Here is a 20,561-nt window from a genome sequence, read left to right as displayed (position 1 = left end):
TAGGTAGAGGTGTACTTGTATTAGGTGAATTGAAAAATACTGTTACTTTTGGTTTTTACAGTACAAATATTTGTAATAAATAAATAAAAAGTGAGCAGTGCACACTTTGTAGTCTGGGTTGTAATTAATATATTGGAATTGGAAAAGGTTCAAAAAAGGGCAACAGAAATTATTAGAGGTGTGGAATGGCTTCTGTATGAGGAGAGATAATAAGACTGGGACTTTTCAGCCTGGAAAAGAGACAGCTGAGGGGAGATATGATTGAGGTCTATAAAATCATGACTGGTGTAGAGAAAGTAGATAAGGAAGTGTTGTTTATTCCTTCTCATAACACAAGAAGTAGGGGTCACCAAATGAAATTAATAGGCAGCGGATTTAAAAAAAATAAAAGGAAGTATTTCTTCACACAATGCACTGTCAGCCTGTGGAACTCCTTGCCAGAGGATGTTGTGAAGGCCAAGACCATAATAGGGTTCAAAAAAGAACAAGATAAATTCATGGAGGATAGGTCCATCAAGATGGGCAGGAATAGTGTCCCTAGCCTCTGTTTGCCAGAAGCTGGGAATGAGCGACAGGGGATGGATCACTTGATTATTACCTGTTCTGTTCATTCCCTCTGGGGCACCTGGCATTGGCCACTGTCAGAAGACAGGATACTGGGCTAGATGGACCTTTGGTCTGACCCAGTAGGGCCAGTCTTATGTTCTTAATATATTTGAAAATGTAGAAAATATCCCAAACTACATGAATAAATAGTGTTCTATTATTGTTTAACAGTGCGATAAATTTTTTACAATTAATTGCGATTTTTTTAAATCATTTGACAGCCTTATTTTGAAAGTGTCCAGTTTTCCTCATAGCACTGACTCATTATAACTAATCAAAATGATGCATGCAAATTAGCTGTAGGGAAACGTTTGTGATTTGTTGAGTTATCTGTCACAAAGCCCCACTTACAAGTTAACTGAGCTGTTAACTGGACCTTGTGTGTAGCTTTTATAAATGTAACAATTAGATACAACACTCATTATTAATATAGCTTAAATGCAACCTAATTTCTTCTAACGTAATTTATGTACAAGATTTCAACAAAAATTAACTCAATGGATAATCTGAAGAGTCTGTGTTGTTCCATTACTAAAATCATTTGGGACAAACACTGACAGATGCTAAATTTCTTAGAGGCTAATTTTAATGAATTTTTAACTTACACTAATTATTAGACTTGTAAATTCTCAGAAAATCCATTCTGTGCCCCCAAAATAAATAAATAAATTTTTGTGGAGGCTGTGTACGTAAAACAGGATTAATCTGTACTTTAAATGCAAAATGGAACTCAGCATTAACTATGGAGCAGTAACTGGTGTCTCCATAATCAGGGAAGAAAAATGGTCTTATGATTCCCTATTCTGTGGCATAAAATTTCTGTGACTTTTGGCAAATTATTTTAATCTCTGTGCCTTATCTTTGTCATCTGTGAAAAAGGAAACCCTTAGTTCCCAATGGTTCTGGGGCTTAATTCAATTTTGAGATTTATGGGAAAGGCATTATAAGTGAAGTATTATTATGGCAGGCTCTGTTAGCTGAGGTAACATGTGCTGTAGCAAAGGTAACAAGACTTAAATCATAAACCTTTATTTTCAGTAGTTCGTAACTTTGTGCTCTCATCTGCAGCTATGATAGTTTTTAGTATCTGTGGCCCAATCCTGCAAGTACCACATTTGAATGGGACTACATATGTAAGTAAAAGTTGCTTATGCATATTTGTAGGATTGGGCCTTTAATTATTTAGCAGCATCGCTAATGTCTGCATAGACAGTTTTCAAATTTAAAAAAGTCTGGGTAGATAGCTTTAACTGACTCTGCATTTAAATATAGTGCCACAAGAGGAGATTGCTCAGGAGGACCAGGGAGTAAAGGGAGCGCCAGTACAAGCAGACTTGGTAAAGTGCATCTGGCCTATCAGGCTTCTTCCCACTGCAGGAGAAGGGTGTCTTGCAAATTTGACTAGCCCAAAAACTCTGGATTATTTTTTAAAAGGAGATTAACGTACGCAACCAATTAATGTAATTTGCTCAGAAGTTAGGAAATGCAAAAGCTACAGCCTGATTCACACCCTTATCAATGCCTCTTTTTATTATTTATGTAATGCCTAACACATACTAGTGCTTTAGAGAATAAATACAAACAAATGGTTCCAGCCTCAGAATGTAATTGAATTTAGAAGTGATATGACCTTCTTCCTTAGTGTATGCACAAGGTGCTTGGTTGGCGTATGACCAGGATTCATCACTGAATTTGGTTTGATGGTTGGATCGTTAGCTTCCCCGGCTCAGGCCGAGTACTGACGAAGAGTGTGAAGTGACATGAATGCTGATCCATGTGCCCCAGTGATACGATGATACACATAAAGAAATAGAACGGTTACAGTACTAAGATCACTGCTTACTCTAGTTTTTGTATGTGCATATTTTGATGGTTCTGTGAGAGTTTAGGACTTTAAAACTGACTCATTTCTGGTGGGTGTTGCTTATTACATACATTGTTATGTATAAATATTTTGATAGTGTTAAATATATGATCACATCTCAAATGTCATTTTCCAATGGTCTTAGATAGTCTGCACATGTAGCATCTTGTAGTACTCTTTGTGCTGCTTTTGTATATGCTGGAGAACAGTACACCAGAATTACGAACTCTCTCTCTCTCTCTTTCTTTCTTTCTTACTTACTTAGCCTGGCTCTCTCCTCATCACCTTGGGAGGTGGGGGAACTCTTGTCTCTAGATGATGCCCATGTGGAGGGACATTGGACAAATAAAAGGCACTTTTCTAATCCAAAGGTGTTCCCCCTGCCAAATAGCAAAAGCCTGCTGCAAACAATGCAGTTGTGAGATCTTTTCAAAGAGAAGTGCACAAGAACCTTCTATAATGGAAAATGTTAAGGAATCTAAATATAGTAGATGCTACCAGCTCCCCCTGTATTACGCAAGCGTCCTGAACTTTCTATATTTACAGAATAAGTCCAATGAGAATTGTAAGTTAGCTAGTCCTAGATGAGAGAAACTCAAAATGTATATACTGTTTTCTCTACAAGACAACTTACCAGATAAAATAAAGATTTTTTTTCTCCAAAGGAAATCTTTATATTGTTTTAATATATGGTATGTAAATGGTGACAAAAGTATTGATGTTAGCTAGAAAAATTACATAGTATATAAATCAATAAAAAGATAGCAAGAATATACAGTAGAATCAAAGATTGTAGAAAAATGGTAAGATGTTGCATTACAGAAGTAGTACAGTAGATTGTATAATCAATGCATATACATGGGGCAAAGTTGAGGTTGTGTATTCAACCTTCAGGAGTGATTATACTCTGAAAAATGACTGGAAAATAGCATCATGTTACTCCACAGATCTGTTCCTATGTGCATCCAGAGACATCTGGCTGACCAAATCTACAAGACCATCAGTTACCCCGTGTAACCTTGCTGAAGGTAATGAGTAAGGTGGCACTAATGAAACAGGCTTTGCAGTGTAACTTGCAGTGTAGAACCTTTTTTACTGGTGATGTTGAAGAAAGGGTTTTGAGTTTGCAGGATTAGTGACATCTGGTTAAACTAAGCAAACTTGATGTTACATGCCATTTTTTCAGTCATTTTTCAGAGCAGAACTGCACTACTTAACAATACATTAATACTCATTTTGGATTCTAATAGTACTTTGCACTTAGTGCCCTTTAGCAATGTAGGTCTGAAATCCCCTGACAAAGGTGGGCAAACATCATTGTCCCTATGAGAACTACACCTGTGGGGTAACTGGAGTATATAGATTGTTTCTTGTCCCAGGTTACACAGTGAGTTGCAGTACTGGGAACAGAACTCAGTTAAACTTGGTTCTAACTGTGTGCTCAATCCACTAGATTACAGCAGCCTATTTATTAACAGCTTTATGGTTGAAATAATGGTGAATTGTGATCTTTAACAGTTTGATATAAAAATTATTTGAAATATAAATACTCTTATTTCTCAATTATTATGTAATTTTCAGGGCCTCTGACCACCTAATTTTTATTTCCATTGCTTTTTGCTCTCTAGTGCAGTTCTGTGCACCACTTCTGCAACATATGTAGGCTTTGATTTTTCCTGTGATTGAAGAGGAACAATTACAATTATATTTAGGGGAGTCTGCCACAAGAATATAGTTAGGCTGAGACCTGACATTCCTGCACAGATAGTGGAGTTAAGTTCTTGGAGCCTTCGACTAAAAAGGAGGCAATGGGGGTGGAAGTATGTATTAGCCTCCGCTCTTGGAGCCTTAGGCGAAAAAGAAAAGGCGAGGGCAGTATGTATTCGCCTTCTATGGTGCAATTTTGTACCGCTAAAGAGTGTTACCCCATAACATTCTTTAGTGGAGTGACAAAAAGCTGCCTTGCTCTGGCTTCTCTTGAAGTGGTAAATGCTGCTGCAAATGGTGGCTACATTTTAAAAAAACCTAAACCATACAGATTCAAATAGAAATGTTCCTCTGCACACCAAAAGGAATTCTGCTACTGTGCTGGCACAATGCTTCCATAAGTGACTATTTGCTGGTAAGATACACACTTAATTTAGTTTAGTTTATCTTCCTGTCATTGAAAGGAGCAGCTTTATGTGGCATTTGTAAATTGACATGTCCCTGAGTGTAAAACATTGAACAGCTTTGGAAAACAAAAAATGCAGAGTTTTCTAATCTCACCAGAATGAGGAATTATTTAATATTGCCATATTTTAATAATACACTATACAGATTCGTAGTTACAACAAATATTAGATATTTTGTCATTGGTCATAAATAACCATTTTCCGGGAAAAGGATCATTTTTCCCTGTTCACTAGTGGAAAAAACAGTTACATCTGTGTAAGGCTTTCTCTGTAAAGAAAAATTATATTAGCATAGCTACCATTGATCAGGGGTGTGAGGGAAGAGGGCTTCTGTTGACCTAGCTAATGCCATTCTGGGAGGTGATGTTCCTAAGCTGACAGAAAACCCGCTTCTGTCAGTGCAATGTGGCATAGCTATGTTGACATAATTGTGTTGATATAGTCTTTGTAGTATGTGTGGCAGGAACTTTTGAGTTTTGAAACAGACAAAAGCTATCAGTATTCTTGCATTGTACTGACTTTAAAAAAAAGTGTACTTCCTTAAATGTCTTAAAAGGCAGATTAAAATGTTATATGCCGAAAGGTGTAATTGTGTGTTTTGTCCACAAGATGGTGAAAACCTCTAGTTTTTAAATTGTCTGAAATCTGTGCAAACTGATAATTTACAATCTGAATTTGACACTATGGTAAGCACTTTAATTTATTTCTACAGTCCGTCTGCTGACAAGGCCAAGATTAGAACAGCTCATAGAAGAATCATGATTTTGAATCACCCTGATAAAGGTACACTCTTATTTTCATTAATATTGGGTAGAAAGAGCATACTATGAGCTCCTTTCAATTTACTTAGACTGGTTGTAGCTAGCCATTTATGTAATTCATGAAATTATGTGCTGTATATTTAGTAGTGAGACTTAAGCTTTTATATGTTGTTGTTTTCTCTAATAAATAAAGAAGACCGAAATCCAAGTTCCATGTGCCACAGTAGCACTAGGTTACTCTGCTGCCTTTTGAGTTCATTTTCTAGATCAGCACTTCACTAGTTGTTAGTGTTCCAGGAGCTTTGAAGAAGGGAAAACACTAGCCATGAAGTTCCCACCTTCATAAAATTTTTTACATAAAAATGCTTGAACTGGGTTTTTTCTGGCCATAAATATATGAGCACACAAGTCTCTGAGGGACATGTGCTATAATCACTAAATGTATCAGATTCAGTATTTGCTAAACCCATCTTGGAAAACTGTAAAGCTGGGCACAGTTGCTTTAATTGGCCAGGTTTTTAATGTAAATTTATCTTACAGAAGGGCTTATTATTATAACTTTAACTAAACTACAGCTGCTTGAGAAAGAGAGCCCATATGTTCATTCCTGTTTCTACTTTTCAATAACAGATGGTAGAATTGCACTGTATTTCAAAAGTCAAAAGGGGAAAGTGATATTTTTTATTTCTTTTTGACAGATTTGCAGGATTATTTTTTTTCCTAACCATCATAATAAATAGATAACTGACCTCTAGCAAATATAAGGTGTTGAATAAGCACTTTTCTTTTACCTGCCTTATCTCATTGGATTGCTAATGGCTTAACAGTCCTGCTTAGATGTTATCTGTCATTCTGCTTTTTAATTTGTTTTTCTATAAAGCGAGTATACGCTGTACTCTGAAAATAGGAAAGGAATTCTCTATTGTATTTGTAATATATTATGGTGGTCAGAGGTACAGTTTAGTGTACAGTATGTTAAAAGTTTAGATTAACAAACATTATCATTTGTATTGCTGTGGCATTCAGAGATCCTCATCAGGATCTTGGTTCCTTGTAGCTGGGTGCTGTAGCAACATATTAAGACAATCCCTGTTCTGAAGATACTATACACTAAAGTCTCTCACTCCCACAATTGATAGCATCTGAGCCGACAGTTGCGCTTGCCTGGAGCTCTGTAGACTTCAACAGGGCATTGTGTAGACTCAGCAGCCCACCTGTGCACTACCAATTGCAGAATTGGGGCCATAGGTCCTAATCCTGCATCCACCCAGACAGGCCCATATACCCACGTAGAGCTTCTTTGACTTCATTAGGGCTCTGTCCATGTGGCTCCAGTGGCAGTGTCGAAGTCTAAGACAATACACAACTGTAGCAGATAATTGGAGTTAGTGGGAAAAGGGCAACAATGGAAACTGATTAAAACTACAGTTATGTAGGCTAGTTATGAGAGAACTATGGGATCTGAAGACACAATTTTAAATAAATCAGTCAAAATCAAATGTTTTTAGAGAAATAATATGCATAACGAAAGCCATAAAAATTGTTGCACTGAGAATCGAAACTAAAATTACAAATAATTGAATTGCATGATACCAGTTTCTCTCATTAGAAGGCAATGAAATAGGTTGTGCACTTAATGATGTAAATGTAGCAAAAAATGCTTCTAGCAAATTTAACTATTTTGAGAGAATTCACTTTTGGTATTTAAACAGTGTATAGTTAATATTTCTCTAGCTTGTATTGAGTTTTGCAGTTTATCATTTTATTTTTCATTCCTCTGCTCTCAAAGGGGAATAGACAAGCTACATTCAATTCGGTAATCCCCACTCCTTACTAAAACCCCAGTCATCAGAAAAACTTTACATATGTATTGGTAGGCATTCTTTCCTGTTGTGCCCCCCTGCCCCCCCCCCCCCCCCACACACACACACAAAATATGGACTTCACTCAGTTGTCTCTGTATTAGATCTGGGAATAGGATTGCTAACTGTCTAATCACAAACCCAAATGCCCTTGCCTTGCCCTGCCCCTTCTCTGAGACCCTGCCCTGTCACTCCATCCTCCCTCCCTCCATTGATTACTCTGCCCTACCCTCACTCTCTTTCACTGGGCTGGGGTAGGATGTTGGTGTGCAGGAGGGGGTGTGGGCTCTGTGGGGTGGGACTGAGGGGTTTGGAATGTGATCAGGGCTGAGCCCTGGGGCAGGGGGCTGGGGTGCAGGAGGGGGTGAGGGGTGTGGGCTCTGGAAGGGAGTTTTGGTGCAGGAGGGGGCTCTGGGCTGCGGTAGGGGATTGGGGTGCAGGAGGTGGTGCGGGGTGCAGGCTCCGGCCTGGAAGCGCTTCCCTTAGGTGGCTCCTGGGCATCGTCGTAGCAGGGCTAAGGAGGCCACAGGCATGTGCCATCAGCTTTAGGGAGCAGCGTGGAGCCAGGGCAGACAGGGAGCCTGACTTAGCCCTGCTGGCACCGCCAGACTTCAGCACCTAAAATCTCCTGGTTTGGCTTCAGTAGCCTCCAAGAGATAGGGTGTGATTCTGAGAGACTCCTAGTGAAACCAGTAGAGTTGGCAACCCTATCTGAGAATGAGTTAGAAGTGGTTTAGACTACTGATCTAAAAGTCACAGTGAAGTCCTCCAGTCTTGGAAGCCCCATTTCCTTCTGTTGCCAGGCACCTAGAACTGATACTTATCCTTTCTGTGTCCTTAAATTTTATTCATAATTTTTCATTCATCAGAACAGATGCTTAGGAAAGGATTGTTCAGGGCACAGTGATGTTTCAGCCACATTTTAGTGTACAAAGACAGAGGTGTGTTCTAGTGAGTGATGAGCTACTGATACAGACCTTATGATGTTTTTGGTGACTGTAGGCAGATGGTTGGCACGCAAGGGGAGAGTGTAAAAAACAAACACAAAGACCACTGAACTGTAATCAGATTGTTAGATGGAGCGTAAAGCAATGACACTGTTCAGGACCAGAAGTTAGGAGGCGTACCGTGTTTAAATAGCTTTAATGTGACATTTTTTGGCTGGTATTTCTGTGTCTCTCAATCTAGATGGAATAGGCTTGGTGTATGTTCTTAATGATTCTGTATCAAATTTGCTAATAACATTTTGCCTCTGATAATTTCCACGTGGAGCGAATCCTAGCTGTTCTCATGAGATGAACTGTTCAGGGTAGCTGACCTTGCTTAATACATGCAGGAACAATGCATTCAGTCTAAATCTTGCAGGTAAATGCCAGTATAAGATGATTTCGGAGAATAGTTTTAGACTTTTCATGAGGACTTCACTTTGATAGGAAATTGCTGCTCTGCATTATTTTTCACAGTGATTAAGATTTTATTGCATGTTTGTTCTGTTTATTTATCCACTAGTTAAATTTATCTCTGACACGTAAGCTTATGGACGATTTTTTTGGAGGGGGAGGAAACTAATAAACCACATCCCCAGTAATTAAAGGGATGCTGTACGTTAAATGGTTTTGTATTTCATATTGATATAAATCTATTTTTTCTCCCTTTTTTCAGGTGGATCTCCCTACTTAGCAACAAAAATAAACGAAGCAAAAGATTTGTTAGAATCCAGCACCAAAAATTAATGTCCAAGGACTTCTGTGATAGAACTTTTTTATACATTCCTTTCTACTGGAAATCCTGTAGATATATTGTGCAATAGCTACGTGCTGCTCTATATAACTGCATAACACTGGATCAAATAGTCAGTTGTCTATCTTCATTATTAAAGATCTAAGACTATTTAAAAAGCAAACTGATATGTTTTACAAAAGTCTCATTTCTAGTATACTTTTTTCCCTCAATCTGTTTTGACTGTAAGCTTTGAAGCTGGTTCTTCATTGACTATTCTTAAAAAATGATTTATTACAGGTTTGTTCAATAGGGCTGGACTTCTGGAACTTATATTTTTTAAAATTGAAACATTTGTCTGTATTATAATATAGGCTTTATTTATTTATGTTGATAATGGTGAAGCTGTATAGTGCTGTCACTTGAAGTGGCACTAGAAGGTAAAACTTGAAGGCTTGCCCCATGTTTGATTCCTTTCTTCTGAAATATTGGGATTTGCAGCATAGATGCCATTTCAAAGCTGCTGGTTGGGACAAAATGACTTAAAGATTATGCCAAAATGCTGGTTTCCTTATCTCTGTATTTGAGGGATGTAGAAGTATAAAGGAGAATATCAGCCTGAATTTTTTTTTTTAAGGTGCTTAGACCTTTTCCATGTTAAGACAGCTTTGAGAAAGATAGCTTTCCTTAAAATCACTATCTGTTTATGCTTCACTGCACTGCTGGCCTTTGGGAAAACCAGTGCCACAAATCCCTTTGTGAGGACTCTAGATCAGTTTGCGAATATGAGGGGCAGTGGCATCCAAGATTCATTCATGGTACTAGTGCTGCCGTAGGTTCCCCCCCACATCAGCTGCCTGCAACTGAGCTAACTCCTCTGAGTAGCCAGCATGACCTCTTCCCGCGGAGCAACAGAATTCCATGAGATGTCACTGAGAAGATTAAGAACAGGGAATTCCTGTTTTCTAATGCAACACTGATTAGCATCGCTTTTGTGACCATGGTCAACTGATTTAATTTTTATGCCTTAGTTTCGCTACAAAATAATACCCAGAGGGAAGAGGGTTGGGACAATTACTGTTGATAACATGTAGTGTGATAACAGTCAGCAGAATACAGAGTGCGTAATGGCCCCTAGGTATCCATCTTACTTGGACAGTGTTTTTTCCTGGGAGAAGTTTTTTTTTTTTTTTTTTAAATATTGGCAACTAACCATAGCCCTCCACCGCTGGGCTCCACGTCTGTAATTATAGGCTGTGGGCTGTCTTGTCTTCCCATTCTTTCCTACACACACACATTTTTGTGTTAAAATGTGTCAGTTAAGCAGAACACAGCCCCATTTTACTAACCCTCCCCAAAATCCTTAGATTAATCCTCTGTGTAGCACAGTGATCACTGTTAATAGGAGTCTGATGATGGGAAAGACTGTGAAACTGTTTTGCCAGCCTACCCAAAAAATGCTAAGGCCAGCTTTGAAAGAAACCTTGAAAGTTAGGTCATCTAGTCATACTTCCAGCCAGTCACAGATGCAGGATGTGTAGGAGACTGTGTAGATTAACTTAAATCAATGTGATGAAAATCATGATTTAAATCACCATCAAAAGCCTCAATTTAAATCATCGATCTTAATAATTGTTTCATTTCTTCTTGTTTTCTAAAGAGGTGCATTTTTATTGGTTGGCATAACCATTAAAACATGTTGATTTACAAATAAATGGAGCCTTTATATTAAACTTGGTACATCTTTTTCTACGTTCACTGTATAACAATGTGCATTTATTTAAGCAATTATAGCTTAATAGTTGCAGTTTCTTATTAATTGTACATTTTTAGTGTGTCAGAAAATGGTGAACGATGTGTTGCTTTTGTACGAGATAATTAACTTTTGGTCATGATTTGTGTCAAGCTGAATTAGGATGGTAGCTGAAATTTAATTAAACACAAAATAGCTATAACATTTATTTTTATTAAACAACACTACCTTAAATGTTTTGGCTCCATAAACTTCTCTTATCAAAATATGTTTCACATTTACAACTAAATTATAAGTAGTTTAGGCCTGAACATATTTTGTATTAAATTCAGATTTCATTTTAAATGGGCTTATTTCTTTAAATAACATTAACATTTCAATAACAAAAAAATCAAATTTAAATCAAAAGAATTATTGTTTTTATTTTTATCCACCTTTCTATGAGTTTTTGTGGGTCACATGATACATTTAAAATTAGAATAGATAAAGCACTGAAGATCATATTGAAGGGGAGATTCCTTCTCCAGCACGGACATAGACTTCTGCCATCTAACTGGTTTTCTAATGGAAGATGAAAACGGAACTAAAAATCTATTACATTTTTAAAGCAACGTGCCTGTACTTCAGTAAGTCCTTAACAGCGTCGCTTTTGAAAAAGAATAATAGCAATTTCAAGTAGACCTTAGATTAGCTATACCTTTCACTGATCTAGCATGCATTAGGAAAAAAAATTGTCAGAGTTTTCTGTCCCTGATTTTTATAGATAGAATCTGTAATTGATCTGGACCATTGCCCAAAAACAAATCTCCTCTGCATGGTAGGTAGCAGAAGTATTCCCTCTAATGATTTTATGAGCTGACTAGCTATTGTTCACACATGAGAGCTTTTTTTCTTGTTGCCGAGCAAAAAAGTTTATAAAAAACTTACATTTTAAAAATATCAATTGAAACAAATGCAATAAAAATAGTTAATTTTGCTCTGTTCTTAATTAACTTCTCATGGCTTTCCAAGAAATACGTTTTTTTTTCTCCCAGTCATAGTTTATTTTATTTCAAGTGACTTGAGCCTTTTCTGCCAGATCCGCTGCTTGTACCAATTGCTTTCCAGGCAGCATTTCTGTCAAGTCATTGATTTTTTTTTTCTCCACATTTTCTTTATATCTTATTGAGTTCAGTTGTTTCCATTTTCTTTGAGATAGCTCCCTCCTGTCCCATTTGAGACTTGTCTCCCCCACCCATTCTGCCAGGCATAAGTCTGGTCACTGGGGTCTCACTGAAATCTATTGGGCCCAATGAAATGTGGAACTTGACAGATATAGAGTAGCATGAGCATCATCGTTGTGTGCTCGGGCACATGTGTAGCAGCACAAGTTTGCAATTTGAGGCACAATCTGGTCAATAATTCTGCACATGGGGCTGAGCAGTAGAGGAAAGACAAAATATCAGCTTTAGTTATTAAATCATATTTGGAAGTAAAAAAGTAGGAAACTGAAATTAAATAACAATTGAGTCTGTCAGACTTAGCTAGTGATTTCTTAGCTTTGATCAGACAAGTATTTTTTCGTTAAAATTAAACGTGTACAAACAAACTTTCAAAAAATTAATGAAATCATATAAAATTATCTTGAATTCTAAAGGAACAGTCTAGTTTATCAAGCAGATGCTATATATACTGTCTAACTTACAGTAAGTGCATGGGAAATAGTATTGGCTTAACTTGTGTGTATATACATATGTCATCCCAAGTTTTGAGCTCTCGGCCTGGAAGGTTGCTATGTGTGTTTTTGTACACTCCTAATATGCTGAAACTTGTTTGGGGTCCTTAGGCTCTGTTGAAACAGAAATAAGTAGATACATTGTTTTACAATACATGCTCTTCATATTACTATTTTATAATAGTGGAACTATCTACTCTCAAAGGGCCATATCCTGCCCTGAGAAAAACTCACTAGAAACAAAAATGTATGAAGAGCCTCCTCCATTAAAACGCTGAGCCACCATTTATTTAATAAAATATGGCTTGCCAGTCTCTGTACTTGCTTGTCTGCCTGGTCTTTGCTACAATTCTCAGGACACTCCTCTGGAACTTGGCACTCTTCTTAGCAATTGGCTCTGCTGACTTAGTACATTTCAGGAAGGGATTCTGAGTGTCTCCTGAGAGATCCTGAACACCTGCAGGTCTTTCTAGGCTCAATGGGACTTGAGAATGGTGACAACCTCACACAGTTGGACTCCTTAGGGAGAAAAAAGTGCATGTCTGAATTACTTATTTAGTTTCAGTTTTTGCCTAACTTTGTGTCTTACGTACATTTGAGGGCAACTGGAGGACTAACAAATCCTCAATCTCTAAAGTGTTCATCATTTGATTACCGTAACCGAATTGCTTATGAAAAAGTTTCTCATCAAGTGCTTGGTAATTGAAACTTCTCATAATCTTATTCATAATACCCTCTTTAGGATGATGACCATTTTTATCAGATTTTTTTGGTCTGTGCAGTAGCTTTTTTCTTCTTGTCTTCAGTGGATGCACAAAGGTGGAGTTTTTTTCTCTTTTTGTCAGCAAGCAGCAGAATAGACTGGCACCCGTTTTGTCCACTGCAACCTCCAGAACTTCTAATTTGAATAGAGATTAAATTAACATTGCTGGTTTTGGTTTAGCAACAAAGGCATTGGCTTGTATAGTGCTGAGACATCTTTGTTTGTGAATCGACATAATGATGTCAGTACAACTCTGAGACTTGTGTTTTCTTGTTTAATTGTTGCAGTCAGCCAACAGAATACATAAGCACAAGACTGCTTAGGATCCCATAAAGAGTTTGTTTGGTTTGTAACATTTGTTATATAATAGTAGAATTAATAAAAAAACAACAGAAATTTAGAATCCAAATAGACTTTCTAAATCAAATCATTACAGTTTGAGTAAGTAAAACTTCCACCTTGAAATGTGTGCTTGCAATTTCACTAACACTTCCCCTCTGCCCTTGCCAAAAAATAAACAAAATCCTAGTTAAAAGTTCCACTTTAATTATTTTCATTTAAACTGAGAAGCCATTTGGAGATTACTGGAATTCAGTTTTTTTCTTAAATACTGTAATGCTCTTGGACTAATATCTTTAAACCAAGATAGTGTCCAAAACAAATGTTTGCAGGATAGTTAAAAGCACATCCTATATTTATATTGAGTAATAAGCATTGCAGTGTTACTACTTCCTTCAACATTTGGGGCAATACATACCAACGTTTTAGAATGAAAAAATACTGTTTTGATAATAGTATTATCAAATTTACTGAGCACTATGTATGGTACAGACAGTAATTGGTATATAATCTCCTATGACAGTAACGTATCCTTATTGTACTATTCTATTTCCTGATTCCTATTTATACTAATTCATATAGGGAGGGGATTTTTTTGTTGAATATAACGAATATTACATGTAAACGTTTTAACTGGTGTCAAAGCATCTCTCACAGTATAGTTTTGTGGTAAAATGTTGTGCAAAGCCTGGCTCTGGAAGTACTGACTTCCACCAGCTCATGGAAGGTATGCATGAGCCTTCAGTGTTATGTATGTAGCTGCAATTGTGCAAATAGCAACTTATTGTGAAAAATATGAGTCTACACAGTATTACAATGACTACAATCAGAAATATAAGGGGAAATCCAATGTTAAAAATAGATGGCTGGCATTAAAACAGCAGGACATGTTTGCTTAGGAAAAAAAATCTGTAGAGTATGTACGGGGAGGGTGTTTTTTATTATTTATTTATTTATTTATTATATTTTATTAAGTAATATGCTGTAATGTTCAAGGCTCCAGTTGAATATGAAATCCTATTCTAAATAGTCTTGACTATTCAGAGAAAAGCACAGTAGCTAAGATTTGGTGGACTGGTGCAGTAATACATTAGTGTATTAGAACCAGTGCTCCAGGGGATTCTGAGTCAAGCCTTGGAGTCAGTGGTCAGGTCAATACTTTGTTCTCAGTGTTGAGTTGTGAGGGGTTTTTCTTGGCTCAGTTATACCAAGAAGAGGAAAATCTGGCTCGTAAAGCTGCCGCTGGCCTAAAACAAACAGAAATCTCTGTTGGAACCATGAGCACCTAGTTAGTGGAGTTCAGCAGCGGGCCAGCCAGTAATTGTTTAGTGCTTCCCTCACTGGCGTCAGTGGGAATTACTGTAGTATAAATTGCTCTAGGGGACAAATTGATCAACTAAGAGAGGTTTAAAGATTTGAGTATTTTAAGTTACTGACAGCAATTCAGGTTTCTGAATTGAGTGAGTGAATACAATGGTCATGGTTGGATTTTCTTTAGCCACAATATGGGGAGAAACAATGGGATTCCCCATTTTATAAGGCTTTGAAATGAAAGCTTTCAAGTGTTTGTACTGATCTCAATATATTTAACCCCTAACTGAGTTCGTTCTCCACAGCACATAAATACCATTTCAACAGGGTCTTAATGTGAGAGCATAAACTGCAAGCCAGGTGGTAAACCCTGGCATAACATCTGCACCTTGCTTACATGCTCAGTTGGAATCTTCATACATTTATTTTACACAGTTAGGTTTTTTTTTTTCCTTGTACAGTAAGTAAGTTTAGGTCTTGTACTCCACCCACTTCATTAAGAACACAATCCTGCAGATATTACTGGGACTCCTGCCTTCACTTGAAGCTAAATTCTCACTTACAGTATTAATGTGCTTCATGTTCAAGATCTCTTGGTGCAGCTGTATCTGTAACTTTCACTTCATGCATCTGAAGAAGTGGGTTTTTGACCCATGAAAGCTTATGCCCAAATAAATCCATTAGTTTTTAAGGTGCCACCAGACTCCTCGTTCTTCTGTTTCAGAAGATTCATCAGAATGGTTTTAGTTACCCCAGATTTTTTTGAACAGAAGAATAATAAAAATGACTGTTACTGTAACTACAGCAGAAACTGCTGCATGTAGGTCTGTTCATTAATGAAAACTCAAATATAACATTAGGATGCTTTCACTAAACGTACACTATGTATTAAAGTGTGGTTCTATCTGTGAAAAAATACTATGTAAATGAGCATTTGTCATACAGTAACTCACGTAAAGTTGTCCCGGTTAACGTTGTTTTGTTGTTACGTTGCTGATCAATTAGGGAACGTGCTTGTTTAAAGTTGTGTAATGCTCCCTTCTAACGTTGTTTGACAGCCGCCTGCTTTGTCCACTGCTTGCAGGAAAAGCAGCCCATTGCAGCTAGCTGGTGGGGGCTTGTAAACAGGGTGGACCAGCAGCCCTCATTTCAGCTCCCTGCTCCCCTAAGTTCCCTGTGCTGCAGCCACCCAGCAGGCTAGCAATTGGGGCAGTTCAGCTCTCTCTCCCCCCACTGCCATGTGCTGCTCCTGCCCTCTGCCTTGGACCTGCTCCCAGAGACTCCTGCTTGCTGTGCAGAGGAGGAGGGGGAAGCTAATGCCAGCGTGTCCCCCTCCCCCCTGCTCCTGCACCCCACTTACCCCTTCTCCACTTAGAGCAGGGAGGGGACACAGACAGAGACAGAGCACTTGGGTTATCAGCTGCTCTCTCAACTTCCTGATCTGCTTAAAAAGACAATGCACTTAAGAGTGGGTCAGCTTACTTAAAGGGGCAACGTGCATCTCTCCCACACACAGGGTGTGTGTCTTTCTCTGTCTGCTATGCTGTCTCCCCTCCCTTGTGTTCGTGCTGTCTTGTGTGAGAGGCTATATTAACAACTTGTTAACCCTTGAGGGTTCAGCGAGTGCTAGTTCATCATTTAGCAGCAAGGCATTCCCTGGGAAATATTCCTCCCTCTTCCACCCTGTAACTTCACCACCTCAGCCAAGCTTCACAATCATCATAGCTGTGAACAGTATTAAATTGTTTGTTTAAAACGCATACTGTGTGTATATCTATATAATATATGGTTTATTGTCTGGTGAAAAAAAATATCCCTGGCACCTAAACTCCCCTGTTTACATTTAATTCTTATGGGGAAATTGGATTCACTTATTTCGCTTAAAGTCACATTTTTCAGGCACATAACTACAATGTTAAGCGAGGAATTACTGTATCTTTTTGTTAATAGTTTTTCTATTTTATTCCTGTAACTGTTGGTGCTGCAGATTTAAAATTTAATAAGTTGGATTCTATTCCTTCCCCTGTACTATTGCCCCTCCCCCACCCAACACTCCTGTCAGGGAGCGGGGTTGAGGTATGGGGGCTTCCCACGCTCCACCTGCCAAGCCCCCACACCCTGACCCCGCTCCCCAACAGGAGTGCCAGGCAGAGTGGGGTCGGGGTGCAGGGGCACCCAATTAGCTGGAGCTCCTGAGCATGGGCCCCATTGGCCCAGTGGCTAATCTGTCACTGATGGTAGGGAGATTCAGAAGTCAGCAAGTTGAGTAGGGAGCCATCTAAGCTAACCAGAGAGAAATGCAAAGAAAAGAAGTGGGATTTGGGCCCAAGTCCTCAGAAGTATTTTTGTGCCTGATAAGTGGGCCATAATAGGCCCCGTCCCTACACTCAGGATCCTCAGCAGTGAACCCTTTCCTGGAGTTAGGCACTTAAGCCAGATCAACCCTTCTGAGGGTGGGTGAGAGGAGGAAAGAGAGAGATGCTCCAGAAAATACTCAGTAGCACAGTGATTAGGAGTACTCCCCTGAGATGTGGGAGACCAGGATTCAAAATTCTAGCAGCACCTGATTTGGAGCAGGAACTTGCATTTGGGTCTTCCACATAGGATATGCTGGGGGGGTATCTCAGTGTGTCATGTTGGAGCTGTTCCACTTTGTATAAGTAACTTCATTGGGCCAGAGAGAGACCAATTCTCCAACCCAGTAGTGAGGGCACTCACCTGGGATGTAGGAGGGTCAGGTTCAAGTTTCCGCTCCAAAGTATTCAGTGTCAGTGGTGCCTAAGTACCTTTGTGGGCCTGCTCTGTTATGGCTATAAAGAAAACCTTTAAAATGTGACACTAGTGAAATCAAAGTAGCAGTGCCTGCTGGAGTTGGCAGAGTTTGAGACAAGACCTCAGAGATATGAAACTCATTATTTAATTCAATGATTGTTAATTCATATTTTAAATGTCAGCATTGTTAGCTTTTCCTAACTATTTCTTCAAAGTCTGTAAGAAAGGAGAATAAGTATCAGAATATGAAGACATTTTGGTTAGGGCCACTGGGGCAACACTCTACTTTTGGGAAAATGCTATGAGAGACATAGCATGGAGATTTGTCCCAGGTGGACCTGTCTGAATGTTAGGAACCCAGAAGTTTGTCTTAACAGTAGGGAGTTTTAGTGACCCTACAGAATGTAAAATTAGTGTATGTTGCAAAAGTATCTTTACTGGCGGCTGCCCGGTGCCCAATGCTTTTGAAAGTCAGGACTCTTGTTTAGGTGATAGATTTAGGAACCTAACTTTAAGTGCCTCCCTTTTTTTTTTTAAAGTCATGGCCTATGTAGGTAGGGTCTTATTTTAAAGACCCATTCACAGTAAATTGCACAGTATAGCCTCAAAAGAATTGAGGATTGAGCTGACCTTCTTAGGGATCTGAACTTGTGGTTCCAGAAAGTCTGCACAGAGAAACCTGAAGGTTAGCTCACTAGCAAGTGGTGAAATGGCTTTAGAATACTGGATACAATAAGAGCTGCCTAGTGCATAGCTGCTGTTATCAACAATCCCTAATGCATGAATATAGCCCTTTTAAGTTCTATTTATAATTTTAAGTATAAAACAGAATGACACACAAGCCACTAACAATAGCAATCGGCCAAGGACCTAGTTCCACAGTAGAGAAGACAAAAATCATAGTTACAGAAGCTATGGTCAATGTATGCCCAAAAAGAAGGGAGAAGAACAAGATAATTAATTCACAAAAATACTTGAATTGTTCCCTTGACAAACTCATGAAGAAAACTGCTATCAAACTTTCTAGTGACTTAGTCTAAAGAATAAACAGCAACAGTTTGAAGGACGAAATGACAGCACAAAAGGAAAAAAATATATCAATTAAAGAACTAGTCTGTACCAAGAGGTGCTGTCATGGTACAATTCCCCACTCTGAACCTTAGCGTCCAAAAGATGGGGTACAAGCATGAATTCCTCTAAGCTCAATTACCAGCTTAGTACTTGTAGCGCTGCCACCAACCAGGAATTCCAGTGCCTGGTACACTTTGGTCCCCCCAAAACCTTGCCTGGGGAACCCCAATACCCAGACCCTCTGTATCTTAACACAAGGAAAGTAAACCCTTTCCCTCACCGGTGCCTCCCCAAGGCTTCCCCTCACTGAGTTACCCTGGAAGATCACTGTGATTCAAACACCTTGAATCTTAAAACAGAGAGGACAATTCACCTTCCTCCCTCCTTCTCTTTCTCCCTCCCAGACTCTTCCTGAGAGAGAAAGTAATCCTAACACAGAGAGAATTTAGCCTCTCTCTCCCCCTTCCCTCCTTTCTCCCCACCAATTCCCTGGTGAATCCAGACCCAGGCCCCTGTGGTCTCACCAGAATAAAAAAAACAATTACGTTCTTAACCAAGAAAAGCTTTTAATTAAAGAAAGAAAAAACAATAAAAATTATCTTTGTAAATTTTAAAAAAAATGGAATAGGTACAGGGTCTTTCAGCTATAGACACTGGGAACACCCTCCCAGCCTAAGTATACAAGTACAAATTAAAATCCTTTCAGCAAGATACCAATTTGAACTCCTTTCAGCCAAATACACATTTGAACTCCTTCCAACCAAATACACATTTGCAAATAAAGAAAACAAACATAAGCCTAACTCGCTTTATCTACTTAGTACTCACTAGTCTGAACTTATAAGAGCCTGTATCGGAGAGATTGGAGAGAAACCTGGTTGCACATCTGATCCCTCTGAGCCCCCAGAGTGAACAACAACCAAAACTAACAGCACAGCACAAAAACTTCCCTCCCTCAAGATTTGAAAGTATCCTGTCCTCTGATTGGTCCTCTGGTCAGGTGACAGCCAGGCTCACTGTTCTTGTTAATCCTTTCCAGGCAAAGAGATATGAAGTGCTTTTGTTCTATTAACTCTTACTTATCTGTTTATGACAGGTGCTAATCTCTGATTCACATTTTCACCAAATTCATAATCCAGTTTTATGTCAAATTCGGTGGAGGTGGCTAATGATTCTAATCATACATGAGCTAATTTTCCTTTAATAAACATAGGTAGATGGAAGAAGCTGTAATCCTACAGTGAATTACCCATCCCTTTGTCCCCAGTTTTAGAAAGTATTGCTGGCATTCTTGAAGAGGCACTAATAGGCCTAAATACTTACCCACTTCCAGTTCCCTAATAGCTCTGCAGAAGAGAAATCCATTTCTTTTCACTTCTTTATGAAATAGTCTACTTTCCTTTTTGGTTCCTAAGGGCCATTGAATTGCTAGCACATCGTGACTGGCAGTCAGGAATGCTTGATAGTAATTGCTAAAGCTCTACTGTCTATGCCAAGCCATAAAGAGAATTCTCAGCAGCGTTAGTGACAGTGATGGCTTGAATATTGTGGGTTTTTTCCATAGGATTTATTAATCTCACTTCCTTTAGTGTTGTTTTATTTCCATGTTTGAGGGAAATATATATGTTTGTGTTTCTCCTAGCTCTTTTTTTCCTGTAGAATAATTCCCCCCTTCTCTGATACAGAGTGACAAGGTGAGAATGTTGTTCCAGTTGGTATGTCTATTCTTTCTGTTCTTTTTTCATCAGTTTACCACCTGTTCCTTGTCATGCGCCCATACAAAGTTTGGTGAACCTCTGCTTTCAATTAAGTGGGAAAGCAACAGCCAGACACTTCTGACAATCCTAATAAC

General features: G+C 38.6%; 1 protein-coding gene across 2 annotated transcripts in view; it reads left to right on the top strand.

Moving 5' to 3' along the window:
• Nucleotides 1–10,738, top strand: part of DNAJC15 (DnaJ heat shock protein family (Hsp40) member C15) — a 53,015-nt gene extending 42,277 nt beyond the window's left edge. For both annotated transcript variants that reach the window (XM_030565733.1, XM_030565740.1), the window contains exons 5-6: nt 5,357–5,427; nt 8,930–10,738. In XM_030565733.1, coding sequence (XP_030421593.1) covers nt 5,357–5,427; nt 8,930–9,000 — 142 coding nt within the window. In that variant the 3' untranslated portion in view covers nt 9,001–10,738. The remainder of the gene's footprint in view (nt 1–5,356; nt 5,428–8,929) is intronic.
• The last annotated feature ends 9,823 nt before the right edge of the window (nt 10,739–20,561 follow it).

This window comes from Gopherus evgoodei, chromosome 1 (assembly GCF_007399415.2).
Source record: "Gopherus evgoodei ecotype Sinaloan lineage chromosome 1, rGopEvg1_v1.p, whole genome shotgun sequence".
In the NCBI taxonomy this organism is placed as follows: domain Eukaryota; kingdom Metazoa; phylum Chordata; order Testudines; family Testudinidae; genus Gopherus; species Gopherus evgoodei.
The sequence above is the reverse complement of the archived record's forward strand: the minus strand, read 5'-3'. Positions and strand labels throughout refer to the sequence as shown.